General features: G+C 45.0%; 1 protein-coding gene across 5 annotated transcripts in view; it reads left to right on the forward strand.

Moving 5' to 3' along the window:
- The first annotated feature begins 5992 nt into the window (after window positions 1-5992).
- CLCNKA (chloride voltage-gated channel Ka) overlaps window positions 5993-24400 on the forward strand; it is a 51086-nt gene continuing 32678 nt past the window's right edge. The window contains exons 1-6 of one of the 5 annotated variants that reach the window (XM_075605936.1): window positions 5993-6574; window positions 7320-7400; window positions 9650-9831; window positions 10517-10645; window positions 17320-17448; window positions 17916-18055. In XM_075605936.1, the coding sequence (XP_075462051.1) occupies window positions 7378-7400; window positions 9650-9831; window positions 10517-10645; window positions 17320-17448; window positions 17916-18055 (603 nt within the window). In that variant the 5' untranslated portion in view covers window positions 5993-6574; window positions 7320-7377. Of the gene's footprint in view, window positions 6575-6863; window positions 6991-7103; window positions 7242-7319; window positions 7401-9090; window positions 9438-9649; window positions 9832-10516; window positions 10646-17319; window positions 17449-17915; window positions 18056-24400 lie in introns of those variants that run through there. The other 4 variants (XM_075605935.1, XM_075605937.1, XM_075605940.1 and 1 more) reach the window with 4 other exon arrangements.

Here is a 24400-nt window from a genome sequence, read left to right on the forward strand (position 1 = left end):
CGGTAGAATTTTACCTCTCTTGTCCTTTCCTGTTGTTCAGTCACTTTTATTAAGTGTTGTCACAACAGCAAAACATATTGACACAACACCCAGAGGGATGAGTAGAGATTTCATGGAAACTCAGCAACACTACACAAACACACCATGGGGCCTATGTAATCAGAATAGAGCTTACACTTTGTGCGTGCGCATGATTTTGACGCAATTTCTCCTTTCTTTGGGCGCACGGAAATATTAGTTTTTAGTACATACCATTAACATCCGTATCTGCCTAGCGCAGTTCATTCCTGTGTGTCAAAAATTTTTGTTGCACACAATTTTACAAATGAGATTTTTACACGGGAATTTTGCCCCCAAAAAGCTATTTGTCCGAAAATCGCTGATCAGACCCTTTGGTGTATATAGGATGTACCCCTTTTGTAACGTTAACCTAACTTAACATTGCGTTTATCGGAACGGTGTATCTTCACAGGACAATAACATTCTGTTTTTTCCCTGTAAGGTGCATCGCGTTAACATTAAGGGACGTTAGTGATAATGACATACAAATGATCAGCAAATAAGGAGTTATCATAGTATCGCATAAGCCTGCCAACGATAACGCAGGACGTAACATTGTGCGTGTTATTTCATACCTTAAAGCTGCAGGTCAAGCTGTCGTTTAAAAAAAAACGTGTATCAATACAATCTGCACACTGACAAGTGATTAGCTAAGTTGCTGATCGATCTGTTCTCATGTGATCGATCGGCGAAGATTCGGTTCGGGGGTTCACTAAATGCATCCTGGGTCCTCTTCTGCTGCACTGCCAAAGTTCTGTGAGGAAGATCATGTGACCAGGCAGGCATCATTTGAATCCGCGTTGCCATGCCAACGCGTCATCTGAAGCCGGCTGAACCTCAGTAAGTTCAGTTGCAGAGGCCTCACGCGATCCCCCGGCATTTCATTTAAATGTTTTGGGGAAGAGCGCGGGGCCCTTGCAACCGCCGCGTCCCCCCCCCAAAAAAAATCCTGCACCCCCCAGTTTGCGCACCCCTGCATTAGAATACATTAAAAAACGTCTTTAAAATTGTTTATTTTGTATTTTTTTTTTTAAATGCTACAAATATTTTCTCACAGTATAGAGCTGATTTATTTAAAAAAAACACACAGTAGGATATTGCTTGAACTGCAGCTTTAAGTTAGTCACATCCAGACACTGAACTAGGACTTGTGCAGTGTCGGGGTGGGTGTAACGCCATCGCGTCCCTCTCCTCTTCTCTCTCTCTCCACTTCAATAAAAACCCTATTTTGGGGACTGGATAAGAGGATAACACCAAGACTGGCTTACCATTACATTATTGGGAGATAACGCTATGTTATGCTCCACTAACGAGACTGGAAGCCCAGGCTAATGATATGTAGTACGGCTGTTGTTTCTGTATGTCATTAGCTTTGAGGATGCCATGTTAAGTCAGGGAACATAACGTTCTTTTCTGTTTTAGGTAACGTCACAATAATGTATAAACCCTGACTAAACAGGACTTAAGAAGCCATAAACCTTTGTCGCGTGTTCCTCTGTAATATTACCAAGATCCACCCTTTCATATGTCAATCTGCTGCTAAAACGCTACTGCATGCCCTTATCCTCTCCCGTCTGGATTATTGTAACATGCTGCTAACAGGCCTTCCTGCCTCACAACTTTCTCCCCTGCAATCTATGCAACATTATGCTGCTCGAATAATGTAACTTTCTCCCAAAACATGCTCATCTCCTCCTTAAATCCCTCTCCTGGCTGACATTTCAGATTACGTACAAAGTTCTCCTCCTTACCTTTAAGGCTCTCCACTCACCTGCTTCTCCCTACATATCATTTTGGGTCTCTCGCTATGCCCTGCTCATCTCCTGAGCTCTACCCATAACTGTCTCCTTTCCACCTCTACGACTCTCTCTCGCCTTAAACCCTTTCCCCTCACTGCCCCTTACCTGTGGAACTCACTCACACTCGGTGTACGCCAAGCACCTTCCCTCCCCACCTTTAAGACAAACCTTAAAACTCACCTCTTAAATGAAGCATCACAATAGCCTGCCCTGGACTTATGGCTGCTGTCCCACACCCAGTCACTCACTCCTACCAACCATTGTGGCCGAGCACTGTCACCTACAGCACTTATTCCCTCACCTGCTGTATCCAAGTCTCCCAACATTCCACTTAGATTGTAAGCTCTCCAGGACAGGCATTTCCTTTCCTATTGTCTGACTTTGTATTTTTTTTTTACACTGATTGGATTACAATTCCCTGTACGGTACTGTCTCGTTTGTAAAGCGCTGAGTACATTTTGGGTGCTACTGTAAATAAATAAAGATATACATACATAAACAGTTAAGAACGTAATTAAATGTAGAATATGTATCAAGATTGTGAGATTTGCTCAACAACATGGAGCAAAATGTTCTTTTTAGTCAGTTTGCACCGATGGCAAACAGTACGTTTATGGCTTGTTCATCTTGTTTCTTACATTTGCCTTTGGGTTCTCATAACCGTATCTCAGGCCCGGAGAATTCTATTTCATGCAGAGAGAAATAAAAATGGCACCAGGAAAAGGTACAAATTGACATACATCTCTTTATAATTGTAACGGGTATTCCCTCTAGTCTGACCCCCCCAATCTGATATTGGCCCCTGTGGTCTAACCAGCCCCACATTACATGGTCGTGTCTGGTGGTGCACCTGTTGGCAACAGGACTCCTGAGTCTCCCGCATGATGTTGTGTGGGGATGTCATCCAGACAGGTAGCTGAGGTAGTGGGTGCGAGTCCGACTTACTTCTTGTGCAGCGCCTCCACCTCATCAGGATCTATGCTTCCGCAGGGAGATGGTCCTTGTGAGGAACTCCTTCTTGGTGGTGACTGCCACTGCTGAGTAATCTCACACTCACACAGTGGGGGTATCTTTAAACAGGGCATCTTTATTGTTTCTTTTGATGTGATAGACAGCCCCGGGCAGCTGTCAGCCTCAGCCGCACATTCCTCCGTGCTGTCCCTTTGTCAGGTACTGCCCTCCCAATTGGAGTGGGATCCCCTCTCCCCGTAGGGAGATCACCCCTGTGCCAGGTCCCTGGACACAGTGTGGCCTCGACAGGCTTGATTAGAAAAAGTGCCACCAGTTACTTCACTAGTGGGCACAACAGCTATCCTGCACTTCCTTTGCCAGGAGCCAAACCACAGCAACCAACCACTAACTTTTGACAGTGTTGTGCCTTATATATCTCAGGGGGCAGGCACATCTCTGATGTCACTAACCTGGGACTCAGAGCATGTGGCCACTCCCATCCATACATAGGGCACCTCACCAGGGTGTGAGGGAAAACCTCCATAATTACTGCTGGCATACCTGTTACCTATCAGGTTTTACTGCCAGCAGAGGAGATGGCTGCAGACTATTATTATGCATGGCTACATAATATTGTGCTAACTACCTCCGCCCCTATCTCTTCCTACAGCCTCTCCCCAAAACGCTCACTGATAGAAATGGTGCAACATTGCAGTATAGCACCGTGATACGCTGACGCAAAGTGGTTCAGAGTTGCTATGTGCATTTAAGCGCTATATAAATAAAGACATACAATACAATACAATACCTGTGTTTGGAGGTGATACCTATCAAGGCTTAGAACTCCGAATGTAACGCGTTGTATCCACCGTGCAATCACCTTCGCAGGAATTGGTTGCGCTTAGCAGCTCTTCTGAAGGTGCATGGAAATGTAAACCTTTATATGGCCCAGCTGCATGAAGCCCTGTTAGCTTGTGTAACGTAACGCTAACCAGAAGTAACGCTATCTTAATCCTACCGCCTCTGCAAGAGAATAATATTATGATAACATGGAGTTAAATACTTAAAAATAAGTAACGTTATGATAAATAGGTCACACATAAACGTAATTTATTCGTTAATCAGGATTATCAGAACGTTATATATCCCAGAACGTTAGATAAGAATTATCAATGTTACACTTATAAAAATACTGTCGGTTTAATATATGCAGCAAGAAGAAGACAAAACGCACCGAGGTACGTTTTCAAATATTTATAGGCAATAAAAAAGCAGATTTCCAAACTTACAACTTTAAATGCAATACTTTAGACAAAGCTTTATCCACCGGAAGTCCCAAAAGCGGAACGCGTCTTGCACGAGGAGGGAGGCAATGGGGATGTCTCATAAACTGGAAGCGGAAACAAATTGTCCTCCAACGAGATCAATGTCTCAGGAATAGAGAAAGTGTAAAAAAAAACAAGCCCTACGCGTTTTGCACATCTAGTGCTTCATCAAGGGTGCAGTCGATGCTCCGTTCTCCGTTCATCTATGGCAAGGCAAGCTGCCAGAGGGTTTCCTACCTTTTAAAGAATTCATCTTGAAGTATCTTGCACAATGGACTTTACCCGATTCAGTCTAATATATCCTTAGGTATAAGTGATGCACCTCACACAGGTGAATGTTTGCATTATTTAACATAGCCTAAAGCATTTTTACATGACTTAATATTTAATATATCACCATTGTGGTTGTAACGCTCATTCGCTAGGTGGGCATTCCTGGCCTAATTAGCTTTAGGTGTTCATATCTAACCCATTCTTAGCAGCATTGGCTATGAAACCATGCCCACGCCATAGTAAATGGATTAAGATTAGCCAAGAATGAATAAATATATACATCATATATTAATCATTAGTACCCATGCCGTAACATAATTCAAACTAATAAATTGTATAGCAATGGGTTACAAACTTGCCTATGTGTTGTGCATTTATTGGAATTTTAGCATGCACAAGCGCGTTACGGTTAGGTAGCGCACGTGTGTTACACGGTTGGAACGCATGGGCGTTAATTGGAGCACACGTGAGATTTTGTCCAATGCACATGTGCATTGTATTGCGTAGCGCATCTCTGCGCTAGTCGCGCGCCTGCCACCGGATTTGTCGCTTCTTTGGGTAACGGATGCTATTTTTAGCATATCATCAGCTCAGTTGACGCTCATCAAAGTTAGAGTTTCGTGCATCTGGTTCCACGGGAGATACGGATTGAAAAGGTTCGTGGCACATTGTGGTCTGTGGCTATAAGCACAAGTAGGAAGATCACCCAACCAAATGGCTTTACTTGTTTTTGCCACTTTGTCAAAAATACGCAGGACGAGTATCTTACATGGAATGCAGGTTATTAACCAGGTAAATGTAGCAGCAATCCGAGTGGGAAACATCTCATTGTAATAAATAGGCCATATAACTCTTCTCCAGCTCCTCCTGTTTACACTCCCAGGCCGTAAACTGATGCACAAGGTGCGAAATGGTAGCAAAGCGTTCAAATAACAATGCAATTCTAGTGCAAAACTGGTGCGTTTTTATCTTGCATCAATGTATTAAAGAAACAAATCATGCGCTTATTTTTATTTTTTACATAGGATTGAAGCAGGCGGTCTCCGTAGCTGAACCCCATCAATTTCAGCTCTGGGGACCCCCTGCTTCCTGATATCCAGACCTCTGAAGGGGGTGCTGGTATCTCAATAAAGTTTAAAGCTCCCAAGCCACGTGGGCCAATAGGAAGCTTCACTGGATGACGTCACGGCTTTCTATTGGTCCGCAGGACACGGGAGCTTTAAAAAGCGGCCATTACATGAACCCAGCCAGCCGCGCGGCTACCAGCATCCCTTACAGAGGTCTGTATCTCCAGTACCAAGGAGTCCCCAGAGCTGAAATTAATGGGGTTCAGCTCTGGAAACCCCTTGCTTCAAGCCTATGTTTAAATAAAACATTGGATTGCCTCGTTAAGGTACTTGACTCCAATTTTGCCTCATACTGTATGTACCGACTTGCGATTTGGTGAATGTCAACAGGAATTACAAAGCACATATGTTACAGTTGGGATACATCAAATTCTCTGTCTCTGTGACATTATGTCTCGTTTTACGGCGAGAAAGGATGCCTTGTAAAACAGCACAGAGCCCTGCAGGACGACACTGAGGCCGGAGAACCTTTTCCATTCTCTGCTGCTTCAACGTCGGAAAATGTTGACACAACATGGACAGATGATGGGCAGAGACTTCATAGGACACAGACATGGGGCTTTGGCTTCGGAAAACCACTAAGGGACAGGGAAGCCAGGTGAGGAACACACCCCTCCTTATCTCTCTCCCTGCCTCTTCTCCCCTCTCCTGATATCTGACATGAGGATTGTTGCTGTGATGAAGGTGACTGAGCTGGAATTCACTTTCACCTGCAGCTCATTTTTATTCTAAACACAGGAAGCCAGAGGGCTGGTTCTGCCTGACTTCTCAAGGACATTTTAATAGTGACTATAAACCTTGTGTGTATGTGTGTGTGTGTGTGGGTGAGTGTGTATGTGGAGGGGAGGGAGAAGAATTGGGTATCTGTTGGCACTCTCCAGGACAATGCCACTGAAAGCAGACGAAGAGGCACAAAGAGACCAAGCAACGCTTCAGAAGGTGGCATAATCTGGCCGAGATACCACCACCACCACCACACAGGAGAGGGCAGTTTTGCCATCCCGACTGATTCTGCATCTTGAGATCATAAAGGATGCGGGTGAGTTTATAACTGTTAGATCAGACTGGAGCTGGCAGGGCTGTAACTAGATATTGGAGTTTGGGGGAGACTTTTGGACAGTGAATGAACAAAGGGATCATTGAAAAATAGTTTCAAGATGAAGATAAGAGGCTATACATGAAGAAAGCACCTTTGAGGTTTCAAAAGCTCTGTAAACACTTTTACATTTATGGAAACTACTTTTATTGGTCAATTTAAAGGTATAACAGCCTATAACAAATCTATCCTACACTTCTAGGACTTTGCACTCCATCAGTAAAAGGGTAGTGATGCACAGAACAGCATACCAGCATAGGCGGTAGATGCTAGCACTGCATTACGTTAATTCCAAAATGCTAAAGGTTCCTGTGATCAGATACAGTCTTACGTCTAACAAGGAATAACATGCAGAGAAGGTGAGTGCCAAAAGCTGCTTATCTACCATCAAATAATAATATTACAACAGCCGTCACGCTCTTGGCAGCAAAACAGGTTGGTTTCAGCCTTGTTTTTGCAGTCGAGAGCTGCTTAGTGCTCTGGCCACCCACCGTTTATTTGAATAATCCTGTTTTAGAAAAGTTCAGCACGTCCTCTCCAGTCATACCCTCCAAAAAGAAAATAATGATGAGAATGAACATAAAGCTTTGGAGCTCCCGGTATATCCCAAGTATGTGTCTGTGCTTTAATGAAGCCCTTTGTCACACTTGTATATATTAGTAACCACCTCCCATATCTCCCAATTCAGATTTGTTTTCAAAGATTCCCTTTGAACCCTATTTGCATGCTGGGCAACTCTACTCCTGATGCTCCTTACCACCTGCATAATGTATGTATATATATATAAATATCTTTATTTATATAGCGCCATTAATGTACATAGCGCATCACAGCAGTAATATATGTGACAGTCATATAAATAACAAATAATACAAATAACACATAATGGAAAGAAGTGCTTCAGACATAAAAATTACACTTAGGAAAAAGAGTCCCTGCCCCGATGAGCTTACAGTCTAATTGGTAAGTAGGAAGAACGTGCAGAGACAGTAGGAAGGTATTTTTGGTAAGTGCGTCTGCAAGGGGATAATAAAAGCTTATTGAAGAGCCAGACTGCAGCCATGAATCAGGACAGACGGGATATTGGGGTACAGGTTAAATTAATCCTAGTGTTGATTTTGTGCTGGCATTTAAGATATTGCATCTTCCACGGAGATCAGGGGTTATTTACTAAAGTGTCCCGGATGCAAAACTGGTACAAAAGGGTTTTTAGTGGGCAGTATTATCCTGACAAACTAGGGGGGAGAGACTGCTTCATGCCCTAGTATTTTTCCAAAGGTTTATTGTAATAATAAACGAGAGTACTCTGAGAACTGGGCATAACATTACCGTCTCGCCACTCCCTACCTTTGGCACTTGGCACTCTATCCGTTGCCTGAGCTGTGAGTTGTCTGTGAACAATGGGGGTTATTTACTAAGATTTCCTGGTAGAAAAACTGGGGCAAAAGCTGTACAAATTAATATCAGATTTACAAAAGGGGGAAAAAAACTATTACTTTCAATGGGATTCATTTTCTTTCTGAAATCTGGTGCGGTTTTTGCACAGTTTTTCCCCTTGTTTTTGCAGCCAGTTAACTGTAGTAAATAACCCCCCATGTTTCTATATTTCCATGAAAATTACAAGCTGGTGACTTCAGTGCCTAAATAATAGCAGCTTATATCCCTTTCACAGGGAATATATTCTAAAGTCTTCCCGGGAACAAGACTGCAGAAGGATTTAGGAGTGCTTGTAGACAGCAGGTTTAGCAATAGTGCTCAAAGTCATGCAGTAGCTGCAAAGGCAAACAAGATCTTACCTTGCTTTAAATGGGGAATGGGTGGAAGGGAAGTAAACATAATTATGCCCCTTTATAAAGCATTAGTAAGACTACACCTTGAATATGGAGAACAGTTTTGGGCACCACTTCATCAAAAAAGACATTATGGAGTTAGAAAAAGTGCAGAGAAGAGCTACAAAATTAATAAAGGGGAAGGATAATCTGATCTATGAGGAGAGGCTAGCTAAATTAGATTTGTTTACATTAGAAAAGAGGTGTCCAAGAGGGGATATGATAACTATATACAAATATATTCGGGGTCAATACAAGGAGCTTTCAAAAGAACTATTCATCACAAGAGCAGTACAAAGGACTCAGGGTCATCCCTTAAGGTTGGAGGAAAGGAGATTTCACCAGCAACAAAGGAAAGGGTTCTTTACAGTAAGGGCAGTTAAAATGTGGAATTCATTACCCATGGAGACTGTGATGGCAGATACAATAGATTTGTTCAAAAAAAGGTTGGACATCTTTGTAGAAAGGAAAGGTATACAGCGATATACCAAATACGTAAACATGGGAAGGATGTTGATCCAGGGAGTAATCTGATTGCCAATTCTTTGAGTCAGGAAGGAATGTATTTTTCCCCTTATAAGATATCATTACATAATATTTCACTAGGGTTTTTTGTTTGCATTCCTCTAGATCAATATACTATAAGTACGGATATAGGATAAAGTATCTGTCGTCTAAAACAGCTGCAAAAAAACAGCACCATTTTTATCAAAGAAAATGAATGACATTGAAAGCAATTGACGTTTTTCCATGGATACATCTTTTGTGAGAAAAAATTCACAGACGTCAAACTTTGCAACAATAGAAATTAGCCACGAATGAATAGTCATTGCGGAAGGTCCCGTGGCACTTTGTATACTGCCACTGTCTGGGGAAACTCGGATGACATTTGTTGAAATTGGCAACATTCTGGCAATGCAAAATTGAAGAGAAAACTGCATGAAATGTGAATTAATATTGAAGAGATTTGCACAAAGGTAGTTCTGCCGACAGGAAAGCTTTCGTAAATAAGTCCCTTAATGTCTGCAATTTGGGGGCTAATTTGGGGGACAAGTGAGGACGGATACATATCTAATGTTGTTTTATTTGCCACAAAAATAATGCACATTTGGTAGAAATAGTTTTATGTACAGAAATCGTGTGTGATAACTGGGAGCTTCGTCATTTTCTCTACTTCCACATGTTCTAGCTCTGTACATTATCTGAGCCGTGATACCTGGGCTTACCCCCATCGGACCAGCTGCAAGCTCGGGATCTGGGATCCAGGCATCATGGACGTGCTAAAGGTAGAGCAGGGAGACGGAGAGGACAGAACGCTGGTACAAAAAGATTTCTTCAGGCCCTGGCCAAAAACGCGTCGGACAGTTAAAGGTAAGAGCAGAGACAAAGAATGTCATTTGTGTGCTGGACGTCTGGCTGCAGGGTACTGAGTATTTACTTAGTGCTGAGTATGTCTGGCTGCAGGGTACTGAGTATTTACTTAGTGCTGAGTATGTCTGGCTGCAGGGTACTGAGTATTTACTTAGTACTGAGTATGTCTGGCTGCAGGGTACTGAGTATTTACTTAGTACTGAGTACGTCTGGCTGCAGGGTACTGAGTAATTACTTAGTACTGAGTACGCCTAGCTGCAGGGTATTGTGGTTTAATTACTCAAGTCTCCCGGTTGCAAAACTGGAACAGAACCTGTGCAAAAAAACAGCATCAGATTTGTCACAGTGAAATCTCCAGTGTCTTTTCGTGGGATTCATTATCCATGATGAATGCGTTGCTGTTTTTTTGCACTGATTTTTTAGTCTGGCAGTAGGAAGACATTAGTTTTAAGTATATAATTCCTAATGTTCGAATGGGTTTGGGTTGGGATTCAGTGTATATGGGTTGGATCTAGGATAAAGTGCGTGTATGTGAAGGCTGCAGAATACATTGACTGGAGAATGATTCCACCCCTACAATGCCAAACAGGCTTGTAACACGTCACAAGTCCACAGTATGTATGTGTTGCAGACCCCTTTGACCGAGGTTAATTTGCAGTCTTTGTTTCTCTCCTTCTTTCCACAGTATGTCTACAAGGTCTGAAGCGGTTCCTTTTCCGCATTGGTGATGATTGGTATTTCCTGTTTGCCCTGGGGGTCATCATGGCCCTTATCAGTTTTGCTATGGACTTCACTGTCTCCAGAATGCTGAATGGTAAATAGTTTTCTTGTTGTGTGTTCGGTCTGTCCTCCAAACTCCAGAACACCAGGTCACCTGTTCCATCACTTCAGTGGGAGTTATTTACAAAAGTCTCCCAGGTGTGAAACTGAGGCAACCCCACTGCAAAAGCTTTGCACCAGATTTACTCAGTGGTTGGGCACCTTGCGATTCCAGTGGGGACAACTAAGAACCCAATGACTGGACAAGTCTCTCTGGCACTCTCTCTCTGCACCCTCATCCTTTCTCCTGCTCTGTGATCACTTGCCAGGTTCCACGACGGAGAAAAAGATGAGCGACAAATGACATCACACCTGCCTCAATTCATTTTGGGGTGCAACTTTGCAGTGCTTACCTGTTATTGGCAGATACAAGCTACCAATCCCTTCCATGCCCGGGAAAGTTGCACCTCCTCATTCAGGCAATTCGTCCGTAGCAGGGAGGTTCTACTGATTTTGTTTTGCTATCAGGTTTTGCCTGATTAGGCCCTGTTAGGAGATTTTACTTAATAGACTAAAGGCATCAAGGAAAAATGGGCTGAAAGATTCACTAGATGTATCAACAAAATTATCCTAATGCTTTCGATAGTAATGTTTTCTTGCACTAGAATCCCACTATTTTTGCCTACACTTTTGCACGCTTAGTGATCCACCCCAGCCTCACTATCTTGAAGCTGGCGTGGCCATAGCCACCAGTGACCACTTGTTAGCCCGTCTGCTCTCCTTTTCTTGACCTTAACCTGCTGCTATTTTAGGTGCACAGGGTAGATAAATATTATGGGCCGTCAGCAAGTGATGCAATGTTATCAGAGGGCCAGCAGGACAGAACATTTTCTTCTCTCCAAGGACTTCTCACTGGGAATGTTGGCAGCTGGTTGCACATTGGCAGCCAATCAAAAAACAGGATCCCTAAGAGTGGGATTATAGGAGAAGTTGTGGTGCTTCTCTCCAGCTCAACTCTGTCTTTAGGGCTGGACGAGTCTGATGGATTCATTTATAATGGCTCATTAAATGTGTTCCATCAATGTGCAGGATTGGGCCACAAAAAGGATTTAGAACAGGGGTTCTCAGCCCCAGTCCTCCATACCACCTAACAGATTAGGGTTTGAGGATATTGCAGCTTCAGCACAGGTCACTCAATCAGTGGCTCCGTCGAAGAGGACTGGAGTTGAGAAGCACTCACGTAGAACATTTGTCGGACATTTTGGATCTTAGTATAAAAACCCACTGACTTTTAACCTGGGTTCAAATCCCAGTGTCGGTTCTCTCTGTGACCTTGGGAAAGTCATTTTTATCTCTGTGCCACAGGCGTTCAAAATAGCCCACCATATGCACGTGGTAATATAATATGGATGATAACAAAAAAAAATGGGGGTTATTTGTATTTAACGGCAATTTTATTTATCCTCCTACTCATTAAAGCAAGGGTTACAAAATATATAATGAACTAGCACTCACCCTGTCTACTATAATGATGGATAGCTTGAGATGCTATGATCCTGCACCTATACCGCAAGATGCATATAACAATACAAAAACCATACTGGATAAGCACTCTTCACTTTTCTTTGATTGGAGTGCTGATCCAGTATGGTTTTTCTAAAGTTAGGGTTACTTAGTATACGTCCGTATTTTTCCGGACCTGCTCGGCTTTTTGGTACTGAAATCGCCGTCCGGGAGGAAGTTTGAAATATCTTAAAACGTCCAGGATTTTGCCAATACAGTATTATTTTTGAAAAATGTTTACACAAAAAAGTGGAAGAAGGGCAGCGGTGCGGCGGCAGCGGTGCGGCGGCAGCGGTGCGGCGAGGGATGGCGACTGCAGAGGAGGAGCATGACGACGGGGGCAGTGGCAGCAGAGAGCAGTGATGGAACCCGCCCCAGCGGTATATGGAAGTAAATTACAACATCTGATGCCTGCTGTGGTAGGCTCCATCACTGCTTTCTGCTGCTGTCAAGGCCGTCCTCGCCATGGTCCTCCTCCGCATCCGTCATTCCATCCGACCGCTGCCATCCTTCTCCGCCCATCGCTGCCAGACGGACCTTCGTCACCCAAGTCAACCATCAGGTAAGTGCTGCGCAGTGAGAGACGGTCTGTGAGGAGGAGGCTGGGGGCTGAGAGGTCTCAGCAATAGGACGAGGGGGGGCTGTGAGGAGGAGACTGGGGGCTGTGAGGAGGAGGCTGGGGGCTGAGAGGTCTCAGCAATAGGACAAGGGGGGGGCTGTGAGGAGGAGACTGGGGGCTGTGAGGAGGAGGCCCCGGGTGCTGTGAGGAGTAGGAGGGAGAGGAGAGAAGGGGGTCTGTGAGGAAGGGGCCTGAGAGGAGGGGAGCTGTGAGGAGGGGAGCTGTGTGGTTGAAGGCGGCTGTGTGGTTATGAGGGGCTGTGAGGTTGAGAGGGGGATGAGAGATGGAGGGAGGAGTGGGTTGGGCAAGGAGGGGGGCTGAGAGATGGATAGAGGAGAGGGGCTGAGAGATAGAGGGAGGAGGGGGAGGATGGGGCTGAGAGATGGAGGTAGGAGGGGGTTAGGGGAGGAGGGGGTTAGGGGAGGAGGGAGGAGAGGGGCTGGGGGAAGAGGGGGTCTGAGAGATGGAGGGAGGAGGGGGCTGGGGGAGGAGGGGGGTTGATAAATGGATGGAGGGAGGGGGCTGGGGAAGGGAGGGGGCTGAGAGATGGAGGGAGGGGGCTGAGAGATGGAGGGAGGAGGGGGCTGGGGGAGGAGGGGGGTTGATAAATGGATGGAGGGGCTGGGGGAGGGAGGGGGCTGAGAGACGGAGGGAGGGGGCTGAGAGACGGAGGGAGGAGGGGGGCTGAGATATGGAGGGAGGGGCTGGGTGGGGGAGGGGGCTGAGAGATGGAGGGTGGCTGACGACATGTAGTGAACAGCATATACAGTATAACACATTAATACAACATGAGTTGGTAGATACTGGTGCAAATACCATACCTTAAAACCTGACCTGTTGGGGGGTCTTGAGGACTGGAGTTGAGCCCCGCTGGGTTAGATGATTTTCTGCCATATGATTTTTCCACTAAATCAAAGTACTTAACGCTACTGTAGCAAAGTGTGCACTATTAGAGAGGGTTGGGGTTCCTTACAATGCATCTGATCTCAGACGCGCTATTAGAGAGGGTTGGGGTTCCTTACAATGCATCTGATCTCAGACGCGCTATTAGAGAGGGTTGGGGTTCCTTACAATGCATCTGATCCCAGACGCGCTATTAGAGAGGTTGGGGGTATTCTTTTGTTTATATGACTAAATGTGTCTGCACCATAGAAGTGCCGTTGTGTGCCTCTTTCTGTCTATGGAATGTTCCTGGTAGAATTCTTGCACCCCCTGTAAGGACGCTTTAGCACTTTTCTGAGCTACGTGAACTTTTGTTAAAATATTACGAAATATAAAAGAACTTGTTGAAATGTATTTGCGGGGTATATATGAAGACACTTGCACAGCTCTGGTTGCCCCCCATGGCTGTGGCCAAAGTACGCACGCGCGATAGTCCTGGAAATAGATTCACGCGACTGCCGCTTAGCGATTTGTGTGCTCTGTTGACGCGCGCGACGGAGAGGCGTGGCCGTGATGTCACCAGGCAGAACAATTGAGGTTCGCCCTCATTGGTTCAAACTTGTCACGTGTTGCGGCCGTCGTGCGAAAAATCAAACAGATTTGTCTCCTCCGCATCGAGCACAGTATGGCCGGACTGGTGCACTTAATGAATATGCTTGTGCCGCGGCTGCGGGCACTATGGCTGCGGCCTAAAACAACCTATAACAAATCAGCATTTCTTCTGAACCAATACGACTACCGAACATGGAACTGCCTATTTCTGTGGGTTATATGAGCTTTCAGATCTACGCTGTTCGATAGACAGAGGTCATGTATCAACGTAGAGAAAAGTGTGTTAAGAGGCACTGCCACAGTACATCATAACAGTTTCTTATATCTGATGCACTGGGGGTTATTCTGCAGCCCCAGGGTTATATGCAGGATATAAATGAAGCCAGATAGCTGAACTCATCCCTTTTTGAAAGCACAACAAGTCCTTTTGTCTTTTCTTAACTTTATTGAGGGAGTCACAGAAATAAGAGGTGCTTGTAGATGCTCTAGTGTGGGTAGAGAGCGCTTCTCTAAGTGACGGTGATTTGTAGTAGAGGGAAGGTCAAACGAATTGCTATTGCAAGAGAGTAAATAGCAGAAGAAGTACTCGCTCAGCCTGCTTGGATGGAAAAGGAAGTGTGATATTACTGTCACACAGGAAAAGTGACTGGTCTGTGCTAATTGTGTCATTTCCCAGAATCCCTTGCTGCAGTGGAAGTGCTGTGTGCTGGGTGATAATGGTGAAAGGTAGGGTTGCAGACCTGTCTAAGACATGCAAATGAGCATACAGGAATATTTCCAGTTGCTATATATATATATATATATATATATATATAGCAATATATATATATATATATATATATATATATATATATATATATATATATGTAGAGAAGAAATGACCTAGGCGCAAATAAGCCAGGAAAGAAACAAAGAGAAAAATATCATAGGGCAGTATGTCTGTTACTTTCAGAGTTAAGGTGGTAAGGTATACACTTACACTTAATCAGCCAAATAAAAGCCTTTAATCCACCACTGGGATTCAGGAACACTGCTGCTGGGATTTCTTTGCTGTTTGCATGGATCTCAGACTCTCCACGACTGCTGCTTGCTTCAGGGGTCACCTTTTCATCTGTAGCTGCGTGTCTCCTTAGCATGGGATATAGCTCACCAGGGAGGGGGGGGGGGGGAGGGGAAGAGGGACAATGGAACAAAAATAGTATAAAACCTTTTATTGTAAAAACTATCTAAAAAATAACAAACAGTATCTCACTCACATGGTGTGAAATAATTTCAAGCAGTTGAGAGTTTGAATTGAGTCTCTCACACTCGTAGAGTAAGCTGTCCGGTCCACTGCACTGCTGCTAGCCTGGTTTACTTCCGCGTCACGTGCTCCGGCTCCAATTCTCGCGAGACTTCGACCTCCAATGACGTCACAGCGCTATCTCCACTCCGTTCTGCAGCGCGTCTCACTCTGCTCGGTTTGCAATGCCTGCAATGACTGCAGGGTCTGCCCTACGCGTTTCTCCTCTAGGGCTTCCTCAGGGGCAGTTATGCCCCTGAGGAAGCCCTAGAGGAGAAACGCGTAGGGCAGACCCTGCAGTCATTGCAGGCATTGCAAACCGAGCAGAGTGAGACGCGCTGCAGAACGGAGTGGAGATAGCGCTGTGACGTCATTGGAGGTCGAAGTCTCGCGAGAATTGGAGCCGGAGCACGTGACGCGGAAGTAAACCAGGCTAGCAGCAGTGCAGTGGACCGGACAGCTTACTCTACGAGTGTGAGAGACTCAATTCAAACTCTCAACTGCTTGAAATTATTTCACACCATGTGAGTGAGATACTGTTTGTTATTTTTTAGATAGTTTTTACAATAAAAGGTTTTATACTATTTTTGTTCCATTGTCCCTCTTCCCCTTCCCCCCCCCCCCTCCCTGGTGAGCTATATCCCATGCTAAGGAGACACGCAGCTACAGATGAAAAGGTGACCCCTGAAGCAAGCAGCAGTCGTGGAGAGTCTGAGATCCATGCAAACAGCAAAGAAATCCCAGCAGCAGTGTTCCTGAATCCCAGTGGTGGATTAAAGGCTTTTATTTGGCTGATTAAGTGTAAGTGTATACCTTACCACCTTAACTCTGAAAGTAACAGACATACTGCCCTATGATATTTTTCTCTTTGTTTCTTTCCTGGCTTATTTGCGCCTAGGTCATTTCTTCTCTACATTATCCATTGCGGCAAGTGTGGAGCCGCAGACCTAATTGGCTGCATTCAAGCAAGAATAGATTGTAAGGTATAACACCTCCTGTTTGACTGATTGGCAAGGGGTAGTTAATATTTTTACTACTACAACCCCACTAAGTGTTTGGAATTTGCGCTGATTGTATTCTGTTTTTTCTATATATATATATATATATATATATATAAAGAGTATTCTTAGTTGGAGTGGGTGATACAGTCAAACTAGTGAGACGTCTTGTATATGTCTCAGTAAATTCCCCCTGAAGGTCACAGCCGATAATGGTGTCCCACACCTCTGCAGCCTCATTGGGGGCATCTATCAAGGTAAAACCATCTTCAGCAAGACATAGTACTCACATATCTTCTTAGATTTGTGATTATTTCAATCCTTTACCACTCCTTGAATCTCTGATGAGGCGTGCCAGCCGCAGGTAGGTAAATCCAGGTTAAAATGGAAAAAACCCAGCAGCGCACAGCCAAGAGAGCCAGGCTCAGGGTAATAATAAAAAAAATATTTATTTATTGAAACATCACCAAAAGGAGGTACACAGACCCTCCTACGCGTTTTGCACCTTGTGGGTGCTTTATCAAGCTTGATGTGGGGTTTATCAAGCTTCATAAAGCACCCAGAAGGTGCGAAATGCATAGGAGGGTCTGTGTATCTCCTTTTGGTGATGTTTCAATAAATAAATATTTTTTTATCATTACCCTGGCTCCCTTGGCTGTGCGCTGCTGTTTTTTTCCATTTTAACCTGGATACCAAAGGATGCAGGACCTCTGGTCAACCGGTCAAGCTCAACCACTGCTTCTCCGTGTAACTCCATTCATTTGTTCTGTTAGCTCACAGGTGGCTTCAGCAAGAGCTGCAGGAGAACATGCTGCTCCAGTACCTCTCCTGGATTGTGTACCCCATCGCACTCGTTGCCTTCTCCACTGGTTTTGCGCAGAGCATCACTCCTCATTCTGGAGGTGAGAGGCAGGTGTACACTTCCTATCCGCACTGTACAGTATAGGAATACACAGAATATATCATGTAGGAAGGCATATATTAGAACTATAGACCATGTCCTCTATATAGTATTGTTTGGGTCAGAGTGTTTACACTCCACTAGATATGGCCAGATGATTAATTTAATGCATACACACTGTATAGAGTATGTGACTCTTAGGATTTGTTGGCTCAGAAGTTTGGTGTAGGGATGCATAGCCTGACACCTCTAGAATTCAGTGGGTCAGATGAAGGATGTATAAATGCATAATCTGTAACCACTGGGACCTAGTGTTTAGGGTGGGCTCAGAGTCATCTGTGCCACACTACAAGCTACCCCATGGGATGACTGTAGAGATGCACATAACCTTGGCATACAGCATGGTGCCATGGAGGGTTCCCCATTCCCTGTAATACTGCAAGAAATGAATGTTCCCTTTCTCCGCAGGCTCTGGAATTCCTGAACTGAAGACCATTCTAACTGGAGTGATTCTGGAAGAATATCTCACCATCAAGAACTTTGGAGCCAAAGTAGTGGGTTTGACGTGTACCCTGGCAGCCGGCAGTCCCGTATTCCTGGGCAAAGTGGTGAGTTCTGCACGAAAGAGGTTAAATGCCTTTCCCTCCAAATAGCAGACGTCTCACAGGTTCAGAAATATTAAGACATTTCAAAAGCTTCTGGTCTTAGAGGGAGCAAATAATAAGATTAATAATGCTTATTTCAAGAATGTTAGAATGTTTATTTCTAAGCTTCTATAAGGGGATAATACCCTTAGGCCCAGGACATAGTGCACTCAGCGTCGCTGAGCCGCACTGAACAGATGCACAAAGCCCCTGCACCTGTAATCAGCACGGCTATAGTTTCTCCCTCCGCATGCGTGCTGATGCGTGCGGAGGAGGAGAAACTTCCCCGAGAGCGGCAGGTTTGAAATTTGCCGCTCGGGGAAGCGGAGGAGTGGTCACGTGACCGCTCCCATCCAATGGGGCTGCAGCCGGTCCTACACAGGCAGCACAGAGGTGTGTGTGTGTGTGTGTATATGTGTATGTAGGAGGGGGGGGGGAGCGGGTGATGTGTCCCCCTTCTGCCCTGATCCCTGTCTCCCTGCCAGCGTGGGAGATGGAGGGGTGTTGCGCTGCCCCTGTGGGGAGGGGAGGGGGGAAGGGGGGAAAGGGCAGGGGGCAAAGGGCAGGGGGCAAAGGGCAGGGGGAGGGAGGGCAGGGGGCAAAGGGCAGGGGGAAAGGGCACGGGGAGGGAGGGCAGGGGGAGGGAGGGCAGGGGGCAAAGGGCAGGGGGGCAGGGGGCAAAGAGCAGGGAGGGTAGGGGGGAGCAGGGGGGCAGAGAGGGTATGGGGGGCAAAGGGCAGAGGGAGGGAGGGACGCGTTAAATAACCCATTCCCCTGCGTTTACTCACCTTGCACACGGTTGCGCTCCTCTTCCTACGGGTACCGGCCGCCCTCCTCCTCCACTTCGGGTTCCTCAGCGGAGAGGCTGAGACGCTCCGGTGAGGAGGTGCTGTGCCTTTCGTGGGGAGAGGCGGAGACAGCCGGAGGAGCGCTCTCGGGGACGGGGAGCGGCCTATGTGAGGGGAGACCCACACAGTGCGTGCTCTGTGTGTGTGTGTGGGGGGGGGGAGGGGGAGGACAGGGGGCAAAGAGAGCCGTGGGGATGTGAGAGCGCCGGTGTGTGAGTGTGTGAGTGTGTGAGTGTGTGTGTGTGTGTGAGTGTGTGTGTGACCTTTGGCCCGTCACTCCGCCTCAGGCCAATGAGAGGTGTGCGGGGGCGGGCGGGCCAAGGGAGCCATCTCATTGGCCTGAGGCGGAGTGACAGGCCCAAGGTCCAATGTGATTGCCGCTAGGGACACAGGGAGACACATACAGACAAAGACACATAGAACACTTTGAGAAATATATAGATAGATACACACACACACACACACATATACACACACACACACACACAGGTTCCCCAGTGACACACAAACACACAGACCACTTCAAAGTGACACACACACACACACTGACAGCTACCAAGTGACACACACACACAGTGATACCCGCCTCCCAAGCGCTTGCTGTCTCCTCTGCCAGGACAGCATAAAGCTCCTGGCAGAGCGAGCGGCAGCAAGCAAGAGCGAGCAGCTGCACCTAAGCGCTTACTATGTCCCAGGCCTTAGAGATCACCCTTTCTTTCATATTTGTAGGGTTTGAGGATGCTAAAAATCCCTTCCAGTTGGAGTAAATATATTTTTGGTATGGAAAAGTATGGAGGATAGACAGTGCTCTATGTGGAGCTAATGCACTAGAACATAAGTCACAGGTGGTGCAGCGGGACCAAGGAGGGACCCTAAACCCTCCACATACTCAATAAACAAAAAAAGGCGTTCCCAGCACTCAAAATAACCAAAGGGAAATATGGATATGCCAAATGATATTAAATATATAAGTTAATGTGTTAGCAATATACATAAATGCAGGATACTCGTGAGGTATATGGATACAGTTTTGACAATGTCAATCGATGATAGCAAGTGTGCTCACAATAATGTGAGATGTGTTAACTACATAAGAATGCAACACGAGGGTAGGGACGGGAAAGAGAGGTAAGGGGAAGGAGGGGAAGACAAGGGGAAATGGGTGTAATGGGAATAAGGGGGACAACGTTTCGGGGGGATGAGCCCCTTCTTCAGGCCCGTTCACAAGGACCGATTAGATCAAAGGTACTTTCCTTAACCCCTGTGGTAAAACCTCCCTAACAGGTAGGATATACAGTATGTGTAGTGTCAATTAATGGGTCCACACCCTGGGAGACCAATAAGGCACCCAGCACAGCACTATAATCAATCAATCAATCCAGAATAGGAGAAATCAGCAACAGCCCAAAAGGGCAATGATAGCATGCAGCCAGAGCACAACACACTAAAGAAAATTAGAGTTCCTTCTAGAGAATGTTAAATTCTCCTCGTTAGAAGTTAGTCTGAGACAGCACCCGTGGGTACCATATATGTTAATCGTTACGTTTAGACGAAATCAAGTATATGCCAAGACCCAATACGCTCCTCTAGCATGGTCATGACACCCCGGGCAGGCACCCGCCCTATCAGGCGCCCTATCTCCTGCTGCACATCAGACGCCGCCTTTTTGACTGCCCGGGGTGCCATGACCACGCTAGAGGAGCGTATAGGGTATTGGCATATACCTGATTTCGTCTAAACGTAACGTTTAACCTATATGATACCAACGGGTGCTGTTATGACTAACTTCTAACGAGGCATTTAACATTTGGCATATCCTTATTTCCCTTTAGTTATTTTGAATGCCGGGAACGCCTTTTTTCTGTTTTTTAAATATATTTTTGGTGCACCCTTCCTGTATAGGAGTAAGGTGTTGGATGAAATATTTGTGGCAATAACATGTGAGTTTTATGGTTCCCTGTGAAGGGAGCGGGTATGATATGCATGGCATTGTATTTGTGGAACGTAGCCTGAATTTGCAGGGGGAAGAGGGGTAGGGGAGATTAGGGGAGCAGGGCTGTTGATCTTCAAGTTCATAAATGATTTTAATTGTGCTGTACTATAACCTTTTAATACCTACAATATGGTGGGACACAGTATACACTTTTTGAGTTACCCACTGAAAAGACAAATGTTCTTACTTAAGAAGGATTCCGTTTTTTCAGACACACAATGACTTTGTTAAGTTGGTTACACATTTAAACGTACGGTCTCTTCTGGGGTCAAAAGGAACCAATGGCAGTAACATGTTTAAGGAGTCTCTTCTTCTCCGACATCCTCTCGTACAGTGGGGAGAAGGCCCCAGGAACATCGTCCGACAGCCTAACTGGGGTGAAATACTATCTCATAAGCATTTGGTGTGCGTTTTCTTGGATACTTGTACAAATCACGCGGTTTGAAGCCACTTTCGAAAATGTCATCCCAATTATCTTGTTCTAGGATACAATGTAAATGTACTTCCCGTTGTGTAATATGCTTAAATATATCTTGATCATTCAAAGAGAAAAAAGAGTTATAAAGAATTGCGATCAGACCTTCCTCATCAGACCATTAAGAGAAGTCATTCGGCCTCAGCGAGGGAAGGAAGTCTGGGTTCACGAATAGGGGCTTAGTAGGGATTCGTTAGTGGTTTTATTTAGTATTAATTGTTTTCCAGATTTTTAGAGAGTACAATATCGTACGAACTGTCACCTGGGATTGGACTTTGTTGTGATTGGGTAACCAAATTAGTATGTTTATTTTAGTTGTGGTTATTGTAGATTCCTCAATTTTGACCCATCTTTTCTGCCCTGGGTCTGAATGCCACAGCTCCAATTTGTTCGCCTGGGCAGCCTTATAGTAAGAGAATATGCGAGGAAGCGCTAGGCCTCAGTTACGTGTGGGCTTATACACATGTTGTTGTATGTTGTATTGTACACATGTTGTTGCTTGTTAACCCCTTATTTTGCCAGATAGGTTTGCAGATATTAGTTTGCAGATCTTTAATATCTGCCTTTTTTTTATTGGGATGTATGGAACAGATACAGGATTTTAGGTAGTAGGTTTAATTTTATAGCATTAATAGGCCCTACCCAAGAAATATGGAAGCGTTACCACGCAAGAAGTTCATTTTTAAGTTTTTGTAGTAAGGAGAAAACATGTGTTCGGTCCTATGTGTGGTAAGAGTTGGTGAGAAAAAGGCCTAGATATTTCAGTGAGCTGTCTTTCCATTTGTCTCGTTATACCCACGTACCAGCTTCACGTTGCATTGCCAGCAATCAGCCTCGCACTGATGAGGCCCAAAAGGTCGAAACAGCTGTCTGTGAGCAGGTTTATTGGCTACAGGCTGTGCTGAAAAGCTGTGTAATACAGCAGGCAGAAGCTTATAGTGGTCAACGTTAAAATGGATAAGATAATGTGCTCATTTGCATGTCATTACCCAGAAACTCTGGCTGCAGTGGAAGCACTGTTTTCTAAGCGATAATGGTGAGAGACAGGGTATTTTTATTTAGTGTACAATTGAAATCAAAATTCAAAGGCTGAAGTTTGACCATGTCTTTAGGGATCTTAATATTTAACACTTCAGACTTTGAGTTGTTTTTCTTGAAACCAGACAGTGTACAAAAAATTGATAGCCTGAGAAACAATTTTGGCAGTGTGGTGAGGGGTTTCATCAGGGGGAGTAGAATGTCATCAGCATAGAGTTACAGTATTTTGTATTGTTTCCCACCCGAAAGCCGATGGTTCCCTCGTCAAGGCGAATAACAGGGGTGACAGTGGACAACCATGTCTAGTCCCATCTTTTATGGGTATTGATTCAGAATTCACTCGCAAATAATTAACCTTTTCTGTGAGTGAGGTATATAGCTCGGAGACAGCTTTTAAGACATTTCTAGTGAATCCAAACTTTTGAAAGTGGCAAACATGTAATGCCAGTACACCCGTACACCAGTACACACTCAAAAGGCCTTCTCAGCGTCTAACGCCCACAGCATTGATGGATGCTTGGGAGTCAAGTGAGATGAATTAGATCAATAGCTGTCCGCTGCTTGTCTACCTGGAATGAAACCGACTCAATCAGGGTGGACTAGCTTAGGCATCAGCACATTCAGTCTTATTGCTAGAATCGTAGCAAAAAATGTGATATCTGAGTTGATAATGGTTATGTGCCTATAACTTCAGCAATCAGACAAATCGGTACCCTCTTTAGGAATTAGAGTGATCTTGGCCTGCATCAAAGATGGTGGGAAAGATTCACTCTGTAGAATAGCATTAAAGACTTTCAGCATTTGAGGTGCCAAGAGAGTAGCACATTTTTTTAAATACAGATTTGTAAAGCTATCTGGGCCGAAAGCCCTTAGAGTATTTGAAAGATTTTATTTTGCTCCTGGCGAGCTCGTTTTCTGTGAGATGCAATGCGTATTAATATTCCTCTGAAGACAGATTTGAATTTTTCCCACAGCAGGGGTTTGCGAGTCAACACTTCCCTCGTTACAAAATAGTTTTTAATTTCATCTGGTGTTTCTAAAAGGGATCTTTAGCAGGATTACTTCTCCACGTGGACCTCGTGTTCCCCAGAAATTGATCCGTTAGGATCCTCTCAACAATGGAGTGATCTGACCAGTTTATAGGGTGGTTCTTTGACTGGCAAACACAGGGCACCAAAGAGGCATCTAGAAGTATATAGTCTTCTCTTGTGTGTATGTATTGTGGGGTGTAGAGAAAAAAGTGAAATCTTTAGGTTTGGGGTGCATTTCCCTACCGATATCTAGCAGGTTTAAACTGTTGAGAACTGGACATTACAGCTCGAACATTCACTTTTTGATGGTGTTGTACTATTGTCAAAGGAGGTTTAGATCTGTCCATCATTTCATTCTTTGCAATAATAAAGTCCCCACCTAAAATAACACGCCCCTGTTGAAACTGTCTTAGGGTATCAAAAATTCTCCAGACAAATTAAGCGCTAGAATCATTTGGGGTGTAGAGAATCACTATTGTAATGTTTTTTCTAAAGGGCGTGCCCATGACAACCACATATCTCTTATCTCTATCTGATTTTATTTTTTCCTAGGCAAAGGAGATTATTTTAAGTATTTTAATGACCACTTCCTTTTTCTGCGCCCGGGCTGAGGCGATATACACGTGCGAGAAATTCTCTCGGGCCATAATAATTTTAGCTGGTCGGGCACCTTGACAGGAGCTGGGAGTGGGAAAGGGACTACGTGAGGAGCTGGACTTCCCATCTTTCTGTCCAGCTTTTCTTGCCCGATGGGGTTCAGGATCTAATGCAGAGAAAGGGGAGGAAGGGGGTACACAACAGCCCGATATTCAGCATGGGTGTATCAGTAAAGGGGAAGAGGTGCGGTAGGGGAGGTGCAGATGCTAGAGCTGTGGTCGTCTTCACAACGCAACATACTGCGTTCTCTCAACTGTATTTTTTAAA

Source organism: Ascaphus truei, chromosome 6 (assembly GCF_040206685.1).
Source record: "Ascaphus truei isolate aAscTru1 chromosome 6, aAscTru1.hap1, whole genome shotgun sequence".
NCBI classification, from domain to species: Eukaryota; Metazoa; Chordata; class Amphibia; order Anura; family Ascaphidae; genus Ascaphus; species Ascaphus truei.